Source organism: Struthio camelus, chromosome 3 (genome assembly GCF_040807025.1).
Source record: "Struthio camelus isolate bStrCam1 chromosome 3, bStrCam1.hap1, whole genome shotgun sequence".
NCBI lineage: Eukaryota > Metazoa > Chordata > Aves > Struthioniformes > Struthionidae > Struthio > Struthio camelus.
The window spans coordinates 60,539,574-60,552,163 of NC_090944.1; the positions used below are offsets into that span (position 1 = coordinate 60,539,574).

Consider the following 12,590-nt stretch of genomic DNA (forward strand, 5'->3'; position numbering starts at 1 on the left):
GGCACCACTTCACAGGCTGGATAATATTAACACAAGTTACTCCCCTATGCATTTGTCTTGTTCAACAGTTTGAGCTGCAGAGAACAAACAGGATTGGTTCAGTATGTTTTTTTTTTTTTTAAACTCTGCCATAGTCATAAAGGATTCATGTTTTGTATTCAGCCGACAGTTAAGCTAGCTTACAAGAAGATGGAGCAATTGTCATAGTAGCCAATTATGGAACAATATGTCTACTGAAAAAGTTACTAGCTTGATGGCTGGGTTATGCCCTTAAACAAGAAAGTGTATATATACACCTTAAGAATTTTTTTTTCTCTGCCACAGCTATCTAGAAAAAGTTATTCCCCAGGCTTTACACATTGAGAGAAAGCCTTGAGTACGTATGTCAAAGAAATCTGTATTTCTGGATATAATTAAATCTCATAAAGCCGTAATGACTCTCTGAAAGATAATATCCCCCAGCTGCTTCTTAAAAATTTATGAAGGAAAAACCTATTTTAGGTAATAAAAAAGTGTGTAAGAATCACGGTTATTCGGAATGATCATTTACCTTGTAAACTTGCAAGTGACATCACTGTCAGAAATTATATTACCATCTTTTCTTCATGGTCTATTAAGGACATTTCATTTGCAGTTAAAATATAACCAAAGGCCACTATCCTCCTTGCTTAGCTACTTTGAAAAGAATTGCCATGCTGATCTTTCGGTTCCTCAGCTGCCTCCATTTAGAGCCAGAGTTGGCTGGTGCTCCAGAAATTTGATTGTCTGCTGTTGAAAACGGCTATCAATAAAAGTTTGCTCTTTTCTCCCAAACGCAATAACCTCTCTCAGTTTGTGATATTAGCCTGACAATATCTGAACAGAAAATAAGGCTCTTGCAGCTGTTCCCCAGATACTAACGGCTCAAAGCCAGAAGCTGCTACCTTGCGCTGATCTAACAAGCTAAGCAACTTTGGGTCAGTTTATATTTCGTAAGAGACCTTCGAGGGCTGGTGAAAAAAAAAGTTGTCAAGTAACGTGCCTTCCTCTGGGGACTACTAAATCAGCACGGGACAACTACGGTGACGCTCTCTCTCTCTCTAGCGAGGTATTAAACTAGGGTAATGGCCACTTACTGCCCTTAAAGACGTCTTATTACCTCTTTTTATTATACTGACACTAGATCATTGTTGAAGCTAAATTCCAGTTTGGAGAATCATGTTCTAGCTGCCAGACTGCTTCACTAATTGTGGAGGAGGTAAATGTGGAAGAGGAAGGGGTCTCAGGAGGTTGACTATACTTTTATCTCCCTGCCCTGAAGCACAGCTAAGAATATCTAGACTTTCCCTGCATGTCTAGCCAAAGTTCATAATTCTTCTAGATAGTCTTGCCACTGCTTACCTAATCTTAGAGTTAAAAGATTTTTTCCTAACCTCTTTCCTGAACATTAAGTCAATTATTTCTTGTCCTACTTTCAGGGGGGCCTAGAGAGATCACTATGCCCTTCAAAATTTTTTTCCAAGTTGGAAAATTATTAGCATACTCTTCTCATAGCCTACTTTTTTCCATTCAAAACAAATCCCATCTTTCAGTCTTTCCTTGGAAGTCTAGTTTCCTGCACCTCTTACTACTGTTCCTCTCTTTGAGGCCTTCTCCAGTTTGTGTACATGCTCTTAAAGGTGGTGCCCAGAACTAGGTATACACCGAAGAATAACTAATACCCAGACCTTCAGCGTTACACTCCTTTTTTGCAAGGGTCACATTTGCGGTTCACGTTCATGATAACCAAGATGTTATTCACTACCTGCCTTACACGTTGTGTAACCCTTCATGTCTGATGCGCAGCAAGGTGATTGGAAAAAACTCTGGATCTGAATTCACTACAAGGTCCAAAACGCTTCCTTGACTCATGCTGCAGTCCCTTTCTCTTTTCTCAGTCCAGGTAAACCTCCTCCTTTAAACATACGCTGTTGTGATTAGATTCACAACTTCCAAAGCTCGATAGTTTTAAACTTTGCTATACTGTTCTAAGATTGCCCCAGGAATGGATAATTTATAAACTGTCATAAAAGTTAAGCCCCAACATGACACTTACTTATTATACCAGCTATTACAGCACCGGGTGTAAAAAGACAGAAATATTAGACTGACTTTAGAATGATCAAGATTTCTCAAAGAATTTTCTCCCATGCTTGGCAAGATGCAGAGTAACTCCAGATTCAACCAGCATCCACAGTTTAGCAGATATTTAAAGATGCAAAGTCAGCTTAAAAACAATATACATACAAATAAACAGTGAAAACATCCAATATATTTGTTTACCAGATTTATGGAAGTATTAAAAAAGGCTCTTTGCATAAGCTCTACACATGACTAGTATAAGCAGTACTGCTATTTTTAAAATTTAAAAAAAAAAAGTTCAAGTAAAATCTTACAAGGTAATGCAACTAGAACTAATTAAGCCATTTTGAACCTGCCATGTTATTAACTGCCAAACAATCTATAAAGCAGTTATGCCACATCACTCTGAAGATATCACTCCAATACGTTTTGCAGATTTTTAAAACACTAAAGATGAGACTGTATCAGTCATTGCTGCAAAGAAGCACTAACCTCCTGAAATAGTCCTTGTAAAAAGAAATAAGCAATCCAAGAGACAAAGCAAAAACCAGTTAGCTTAGGTTTTTTTTATGATGAATACAAATGTAAGTGTAATCCCTATAAAAACATCACCTCACAAAAATGGTTCAGTTTAGGGAATGATACCAAATGCTTCAAAATATGATATAATCCTAGACAAAATACAAATGGACCCAGGCAAAAAAGACTAACTCTTAGCTTTTAATTACTGAAGGCAAACATTTTTATATTCATAGATATGAGAGGTAAAAAGCATCCAAAAGAACATCAGGTTTACTTTAGCAGTGTACCACACTCTCCACCCTTGGAGAGCCACCCCCACAAAGTGACTTGCAGCTCGTATTACAACTTTAAAACTAAATTTAATAATTTGCCTCCAGTCTTAGGGCAGGCGCACTTTCAGAAAATACACCTGCAGCTACACCTAAGTGACTTCAAGCGTTACATCAAACAAGACTTTCAGGAGTCCTGGACTGCAAAATCCAGCTAATCCTCCCAAGAAACCAGGGACTTAAATCTCAACTTTTAGAAGAGACATAGTCACATAGCTTGCAGGCATTAGAAAGTATAAGCTCATTAACTTAAAAGATACGCACAGACTGACATCAACCTTTTTTCTTTGGTGCATGACTATGGTGCAACATATAAAGCTTCCACCTCACACCCAATGGAAATAAAACTGAACAGAGGTCAAGTGACTTCAACTCACTAACCACACTCTTGGAAAAGGTTCCTCCTCATGTCAGAACAGGAAAGCCTAACATAAGCTAGCGGATTATCATCATGATAAGAAGTGGCTGTTATTTCAAAAATCCTTTTTATTAACACAAGAAGAATTTTTAATACCTTGTGATAACATTTTGCATCTTGCCTCGCAAGTCTGTAGTGCTATGTAGGTGTAGATCTGGCTAGTACCTACTGCAAGAGGGGGTGCATGTGTCAAAATGTACATCCTTACATGTCTTTGGCGTTTTAGTATACGCTCCATATGTTATCGTACACATGCTTAACACAGGTAGAGTTCAGAATCACTATTTCCTACCCCATGTATGTGGGAATTTTATTATCAACAACACAGTTTAAAGCACTCCCCCTGCAAATACAAATGGGATTACAGGCTCCCACTTGCTTTACATTTGCAGCATTTCATACAACACTTTCCATTCGTCAGATGATTATCATATGCTTTGAATGTCAAATTTTGATTATCACTTGTCAGAAGGAGCAGCAGTATCTGCTCTTTGGTAGACGCCACTGTGAGCTATTTTGGTAGCTCTGAGATTTCCTAGATCCACCACATACTTCCCTTACTGAAGTAACTTTATTCCCTCCTGCTTTCAGGTTCATATTTGTCACATATGCACCTTAAGCGTCAAGGAATGAACAGGCTCGTAATCTTGGTGGCAAAACCCTTCCATCTGCCTTAGAGCCATTCTCTCCACTGGCAGAGATTTACCGTTGTGCCAGTGATCGAGGAAAACATATGATTAAGCAATCAGTTTCCTGAGGATGCAAGGGCTATTTATGGACAAATCTGCATCTTTCCCATCCTGTCTGGGTGCTTTTTTTTTTTTTTTTCTTTTAGTGCTCTTCTTTGTTTGACTGCAGCCCTGCTCGGGAAATAAATAGAACTGAGGTTCAGGAAACTTTAAAATGATTAAAAGTAGTCATCAATTCCCCTTTATGTTTTTACTTTTTTTTTTTAAATGGCTACCAAGTAGGATATCCAACTAGACCTATGGAAACATACTGCTCATCGGTCTTTCAGTTCAGTTCAATGATGTAAGTGCAAGCAGAGTTATAACAAAGTGACACTAACAAAACAGAGCAAGGTTTGGCCTGGCTAATGATTTATTACTGCCATCCCGGTGGCTCACATACTGCAATACATTCCAGCAACAACAATAAAATCAGTAGCAGAGGGGGGGGAAAAAAAAAAACTTGAAACAACATTTAAGCGCATACAGAAGACAGAGCATACAAAATTCACAGCGAAAAACAATCCCAACCTGGTGTAGCACAGCAGAGCTGCACAGAGAGCCAGCCTCCGTGCACTGGTCTGCATCCCTTTCCTCCGGACAGGCTTTTGCATGTCAACAAACCTGGCTGCTAGCCAGGGGCTGGCAGTGGCTGCACATTACAGCCTCTCTCCAACACTAGTGGTAAAAACCACAGACCATTAATTTAAGCAGCTGCTTCAGATAAGAGGCCCCACATTGTCCTAGGACAGCTTGAAGTGACTTAACGAAATAAAGTAACACTTCCTGATGAAAAACCTGAAAATAAATATAATAAAAACAAATATGAAAGCAAAACAAATCACCTGTTTTTGTTTAGCTATCACACAGGACCACCATCTTCAACAAGAAAAAAGTGGCAGTAGTCTAGGCCACTTCTACTTTATTACCTTTTTAACATTGACAACAAAAATCATAAGAATCAGCATTGCAAGATTATAGAAGCCTCGACATGGTACAAACATCACAGTACATCAGGATGCCACATCACTATGCATCATCATCATCATCGCCACAGTGGTGAAGGAAGTAAGCAATTATCTCGCTTCTCCTTCCAAACATTTCAGAAAATAAGGGGAAGACACAATGATTTCACTTTTCCATCACAATTGCCCACGGAAGATGAAATAAAGCAAGAGATATAAGTAGTGGGACCATGAATCACATAAGACGACAAAGCATTTCCAAAATACAATTATTTTTACCTTATAAAGACATCAGATAGAAGAGAGCGGCATATGTTCTTCAAACTCTCTTTAAAAAGATTGCCATAGAAAACACTTTTATACAAGAATCTTGCCCCTTTCCTTAAAATTCATTGTCCACCTCACCTTTAAATAAGCAATAAATTATTGGGGGTGCACATGCAAAGAAAAAAGCAGATGTGCAAATAAGACCCAATGATGACGGTACATCTGCTCAGAGAGTGGTTTGGATGTTAGTAAAAGGTCTCCCGATCACATCAGTCTTGGTTCATTGTACACGTAGAAAGCACAGTGCAAAAAAAAGTACACTGCAAAATGATTTTACAGGAAGAAGACTGATGCCCGTGATCTGCAATGCATTTCAATGTAATGAAGCCTGTGTTATAGTCTCAAAGTATTAACACATGCAGGCGACTGACAGAACTTTTTTCATTTAGTATACCTTTCCTCTCCATCAGACATCATTGCTGATATAGTTATCTACTACCGATCTCACAGCACCGTTTCGCCGCTTCTGACCAGGATAGTTCCCAGGGCACAGAGCGACGATCAGCAAGAAAGCAGGGAGGAGGAAAACAGCCAGACAAGGAGCACATCCAAGGGCCATCCTGATCTGAACAAGTGTCTTCTATACCACCTGCATGTCCACACTATGTCATAACTCATATAGACATCTCTTGCCATTTTGTGTATCCAGGTCCCTAAAAAAATGACCAAATCCGAATAAAGCTTCAGGTCACGATGGGAGAAGGTTTAGCCATTCCGCAAGTAACTTCGGTTTTATCCTTGTCAAGGCAATCATCCAAACTACTTATTTTGCCTGGAAAGCTGGTCCCACCTCTAGCAAAATCACATTTGCTCATCTTCAGGGTCATTCCAGGTTAACTATCCGCACTTCTCTATGCAGAACACTACTACTGGATTCTGACAATAGGGTCTCAAAATAGAAGATGACAAAATGCTCTCTCCTGGCCTTTTAAAGTTGGCTCATCTCTCCTTGAAAGACTACAAAGAAAATTTCAAACAATAAACATTCAAATTTGCTTCTCCTGAATAACAAACGATTCTGGAGACGCTGGCATCTGGTTCTGTCCAAACCAAAAAGTTGGCATGGAGCTTGTTGAAGAAGTCAGCACCCTGCTGCTGGTCATGCTGAGAGCATGGGTTAGTACTTACATTCCTCACTCTTGCTGAACTCCAGATGCTACAGATGGTCTTCATGTCTCCAAAGGCTTTGTGATCATTACTATGGTTGAACCTAATTAAAAGTGCATTTACTGGCTCATTAACTAACTCATTAACTCTCATGTGGACCATGTCTTAGAAGCATTTCTTCATGGCCTTGAGCAAACAAAATGGCATCCAAACACCAGGAAAGCGAAGGGTCAAAAATTTTTCTTAAGCTTACTCACGTTGGGCGTGTTTCAATTTTCCCAGCCTGTCAAGTAATTTGGGTAATTCTGGACCGAGGTTGTCCTTCCAGCTCACTGTTTACCTTATTCAGCTTTGGCACTAGAATTCTCCACTTTTCTTGCAACCTAGCAGCGCCATCCTAAACCTCTGACTGTAGGACGCCGTTCTAGGAAGCTGCCATAATCTGCCGACACCACTCACTACCACAACAGCCTGCAGTGACCTCTTTTCAGGTATGAATAACACCTTAGGAAAAGGTTCAGATGAGCTAAAGGCCACAGGTACAGCTTCTTAGGGACAACCGTGACACCAGTTATCTCAACCTCAAAGCACATGGTAGCATGAAACATCCAGGATCCAAAGCCTTGAGCCAGCTCCAACTGCTCGGGTGGTTATTGTGCTTCCCAGCAGCTGCAGCAAGCCCACGTCTGTGAGCCTCATCCCTACCTGGTATGAACCTGCAATCTTCCTGCGATACCAGCTACGTCTCGCACTCTCAACCGGCCCCTCGGCGCAGGGATCTCTACCGGCGTGCCTGCACCCCGCGTGGTTTCCGCGCCTTTCCCAGCGCGCGGCGGCGGCGCAGGTGGTGCTGCCCGGCGAAACAGCAAGACCCTGCGGCGTCTCCTGCTTCTTCACGCCAACTTCTGCCGTCGCGTCCTCAAGCCTCTTTGACGCCTCGCCTCTCAGGCTCGCGTCCCTCGCGTACCGCTTCCCGAGAGAGGACAACGCATGGGCCAGGCTTACCGACGCCCGCACAACAGGGCTGCGCCTCTCCGCACAAACTGCCACAAAACCCACCCGCAAGCCGGCGCCCTCCTTCCAGGCGGGGGCCCCTCTCCTCGCCGGGGGGCTACCAAGGCCTGGCCGTGGCTACCCCATGGGGGCACTTCGCTGCCAGCCGAAGGAGGTGGTGGCGGCCTCCTCTCCCAGGAGCGCGGCCACCTTCGGCTTTGCATCTCCTAAGATGGTGGGGGGGGGGGGAAGGAAAGAGGGCGTCATGGCGGCGGCGCTGTCGCGACACAGCGGCGGCGCTGTCGCGACACAGGGGCCCCTCCTGTCGCGACACAGCGGCGGCGCTGTCGCGACACAGGGGCCCCTCCTGTCGCGACACAGCGGCGCTCTCCCCACCTCAGCCCGCCCTACCTTCCTGCGGCGGCCGCCCGGGGGCTGCAGGGGGCAGCAGCCGGGCGCGGCGCTCCCCCGCCGGCCGCTCCGCACGTAGGTCACCCGCCGCCGCCGCCCCGCCGCCGCCGCCGCCGCCGGGGGCGGCTCCGAGCCGCGGGCCGGGGGGGCAGCCCGCCCCGCCGCCGCCGCCCGCGCCTTCTCCTCGGGGCACCACGAGCGCCTCATGCCCAGCTGGAGGCAGAGGAAGAGCGCGGCCGAGAGCAGGCAGAGGCGGAAAGCCGGGCCCCTCCACAGCGGCCGCTCCTTGGGCATGGCGGCCGGGCCCGGCGGCGGGGGGGGACTCGCCTGCCCTGCGCTGCGCTGCGCTGCCCTGCGCGGCCCCGCCGCTGCCGCCCGCCGCAGGGCTCATAGCGGCGGCCGGGCCGGGCCCCCGCCGCCGCCGCCGCCGCCTTGAAAAGTTGGCAAACCCCGCCCCGAGCGGGGCCGGGCCGGCAGAGACGTGCCGGGAGGAGGAGGACGAGGACGAGGAGGACGAGGACGAGGACGAGGGAGCGGGATGCGGGCGGATAACGGAGGGGAAGGGACGGAGGAGACGCAGCGTCCGAGTGGGACTGCGGGCGCTGCTGGGGGCATGCTCCCTGCTGCTTAAACGTTGCAGCCTTTGTTTTGTTTTTGTTTTTTTTTAAGTACTAAAAAAGGTCTTTTAAATGAGGCTGAAGCAATTGCATGGTTATTTCGTACGGCCCCAAAGGCAGGCTCCCTGGGGAAGGCGGTGGGCAGCAGTCCCGCCTGCCGATCCTGTGGCAAGACGGGGGCTCCTTGGCGCTGAACTAAGCCAGACTGGGGGGAGGGGGGGGGACACTGAAAACTAGCTGAACAAAACCACTTTGCATCAGGAGCAGTTCCCCGAGAGACCTGGCCACCCCTTTCGGCGCTCTCCTCTCTTTAGAGCAAACCTGCGGCAAGCTTTGGGTGGTTTATGGCTCCGTGAACCGCGATGCAGGCGGGCGCCCTGCCCCCTGTCCCAGCTCCAGGGCCCCCATTCCTGCCCTGTGCCGGCCCTGCGTGCGGCGCGGACGCAAGGCGGCTTGGGCAGTCGATATGTCTGACAACCAAGTGCTTTTTCTCTGCTTCTGCCTGCCTTAGCTGGCTCACCTGCAGATCCGGCAAGGATTGACAAGCACGTCCAGCACAATGCCGGCACAAGGGAGGAAGGCGTGGGAGCAGAGGCAGAGCTTGGTTGCAACAACCATCGCGGACACCAGCTTAAGAGAAGGAAACCCAGCTCCATCCATGAGCATCTCCTGGATCCGTTCATCAACGGAAGGTCACACGGGCTGGGACAGGGACGCCTCTGCTGCTTGCTCCAAGTGACATGGGCATCGCTCACTTTGAGAACAGAAATAACGTCACTGCTCAAAGAAGAGAGGTTTGGACGTACATCGGGTGCGCTAAATGCGAGGATACGTAAATGCAAGGATAAGCATGAGTGGCACACAAGACTTGCAGTACTGCTAGCCAAAATCACTTCATCACAAGAGTCTTAGCACCAAGGTTGTTTTAAAGAATCTGCAGCTGGTCAATAAATAACGGGATGTGAAGGTCTTATTAAATCTGTGCGTGTGTGGTTACGGAGAAAATCTTAAAAGCAGCAGTGCTGAAGGCCAAGGATCAAAAAGCATATAGTTCCCAAATCCATTTTTTAAATTCTCTCTTGATGTTTAAACCTTGAGAAATTGAAATGAAAGGTTTCCGGAAAGATGGAGCAATGCATATTCAAATAAATAAAAGAGGACTGACTGAGCAGAAAGCAACAATGTAATTCTTGGTTTTATGTTTTATCCTCACCTATTTGTTTGTTCTTCTACTATCATTGTATAACTTCAACAGAAAGCTTGAATACTTGAATCCAGCCATTCTTCTTGTCATCACTGAGCAATAACTATAAATGCTGACCTTGTGCAAGTCATCCTCTTCCCTAGAACATTGATTAGCTTCAATTTATGAGCGTGCTAAGAGTGCTCCCAGTACTGAACAATTTGAGGTTTTAACTTAGTGTTTTCATTTTGCTCTCGTATTTTAGCAAACACTAGAATTTTTCATGCGTCTTCCCCATCTCTTCTGGATGTAAGTCTTTCTGCCTGTTTAAAACAGCACACAGGGATTCTAAAGATAGAATAAAAAGGGAATAGTGATACAGAAGGATCTCAGGAAATCTCAGGAACAATGAGAAATCTTACCTGGATTAGCATGAGAATCGATGGGAATTAAGGTAGAACCTTAAATGTTCCCACCTCTCCAGCATCCTCTGCATTTTAACATGCAAATTTTAAATGAATTTCTGCCCCCAGGAATCAGCTGCAGAGACACCTGTATGTGAGCAATGGCTATTAAGAAGAAATGTGGTTTTAAAATGCCAGCGTAAGGGATTCAGCTCCAGTCCAACTGGGGGATGGGCCTCTCAAGAGGATTACAGGGAAATGCAGCTGGGTGAATTCTCAGCAGCTTCTGCGAAACACGCTCATGCTTTGGGCAAGGCAGCAAATAGCCTCCCCTCCCTGTTGTCCCCAAAACAAGATGCACAGAGCAAAAAATACTGCCACATAATGCAAACAGTAATCGAAGCAGCATTTTTTGAATATGAGCACAGAATTTCTACTGGCAGCAGCGAGCATTATACCCCCTTCACTAACATCAGACGTTGGTCCTACTGGATCTGGTTGCTACCTATGTTCCACAGATTTCTACCGCTCTCTTCGACTCCACAGAAGAGTTTAAAAATCTAAAACTCCTTCAATATTTGCAAATTTATCTATGGTGATAGCAGAGTTCTAAACCACTGGCAGGAAAAAAGTTTAACACTAATATTTGTTTTTGTTTTTAAGAAAACCTTAAGAGCAGAGGGAACATGGGGCTGTGGATCTGTGAACATCACAGAAAAGGCAAGAGAAAGGCAAATTCCTTCCGTTTCCCATTGGAGACCCCTTTGCAACAGTTATTGAATGCTAATTTCTCTTACGGCCATTTTCAGTTCAGACATCTTGTCTACCACCATCCATCTTCTGCCTCCACCCACTGTCAAGATTTCTGTTTATCTTCTGGCTAGTCAAAATGCCTGTCCGAGTCTCTATGCAAAATCAAACCCTCAGCAGAAAAAAACCGCTGCTGGGAATACATTGGATTCTCTAGGGGCTGATAATGGAAGCAAAATGTTCCTGTTATAAGATGAGTAAATTAACAAAAATGCTCTTTTCTGCCCTGCTTTACAGCACCACTGGATTTGGTATGAGCCTTTTGCCAAAAACTACCAGACAGAGTGAAGGAAGGCTTTTTTTTTCTCTCCTCTTTCCTATATTCCTGGCTAACGCTTTCAAAACTGGAACGCTGTTGGTACAGACACATGAAAACAAGGGAGTTTTTGTGTGGAAACTTCCGCAAGGTTTAGAATTAAAAAGTCAATTGCTGCCACCATGTCACTGAAAAAGTGGCTGCATAAAACGAAGCCCAGTGGCTGCCCTGCAGAAGATGCACAGCTGTACCTGGTGTCTCAGCCCGAGCCCCAGGGAGGCAGAAATCTGGGTCCAAGCCTGTCCCATTGCCTTGGGGTATGGCTCTGCGTAGCCCCGAGAAATGTCGGACAAAATGGTTAAGGCTTCCCGGGTGACTTGCTTAGCTGCAAGCCTGGTCTCCTGCTCCCTGCAATTTCAGCTGGAAATCCTGCAAATGCCGAGCCGTGCACAAAGTGACAGACCCCCCTGGAGCCCGAACACAGCTCTGCAAAAGAAGTGCAGCCCTTACTCTTCTTGTATTTTAAATCCCACAAAACACAAAGAAAGGATCTCTTTCTGCTATCTTTTAGATGTTAGCAACCAAGAAGTAAATTGGCCACATTGGTCTATTATCCACTTACCACCGCAGAGAAATACCTGTCTGAAAAGTTGTCGCGGCTAACGCTCAGCTGCGTGGATCATTAATAGCACTTCTCAGCTCGCCACCAGCAGGTTTGAAGATAAGGACTGAAAAAAACATTCATGCGGTCTCCCATCAGCTCTCCTCACACAGGTGGGCTATTTAGGCAGCTTAACAAAAGACTGATCATGCTGTTCAGTAGCACCGTATGAGGGACACAGGCAAAAGCTCTTTCTCCTCTAACTACAGAGAGATTCAGACGACACAAACTAGCCTCCTGCTCTGAATTTGATGGAAGGTGTTTGATAGTAAATGGTCTGAAGAGGGGATTATAGACCAAGATTGACCTCTGAGTCATGCCCTTGTGCATTCACACACATACACCCCTAAACCCAAGCACATAAAAAACATTCGCTGCTGGAATAACAAGGGGCACAAGAAGGCTCTTTAGTAAAAGATGCTCTGCAGCCCTTCGCTGTCCTTAGGTGTTCCTTTATGTATTTAACCCCAGTCTTTGCAGTATCTACATAGGAGGCTGAGCCTCCGACAGCTATATTTCACTCAGAGAGAGGAACAGTAGCAGGTGGGAAGAACAGGTAGATTCAGCCTTTCTCTAAAATATCTGATTATTCTGAGCGTGCAAAAATATGCCTGCTTTTTCAAGGAGAGGTTGGTGATTCTAGTGAAAAGATTCTAGTATAAAATTTGAAAACATGTTGCTAGGTTTTTTTTTAGAGGAGACTTCAGTTGATAGGAATTAAGTGGTGATGTCTCATATGCAATTCACATGCTGTTGCGT

General features: G+C 45.3%; 1 protein-coding gene across 1 annotated transcript in view; it reads right to left on the minus strand.

Moving 5' to 3' along the window:
* The window catches only part of METTL24 (methyltransferase like 24), a 59,586-nt gene extending 51,363 nt beyond the window's left edge, over nt 1-8,223 (minus strand). The window contains exon 1 of the mRNA XM_068938017.1: nt 7,901-8,223. Within this exon, the coding sequence (XP_068794118.1) occupies nt 7,901-8,194 (294 nt within the window). The 5' untranslated portion in view covers nt 8,195-8,223. The remainder of the gene's footprint in view (nt 1-7,900) is intronic.
* Between the last annotated feature and the right edge of the window lie 4,367 nt (nt 8,224-12,590).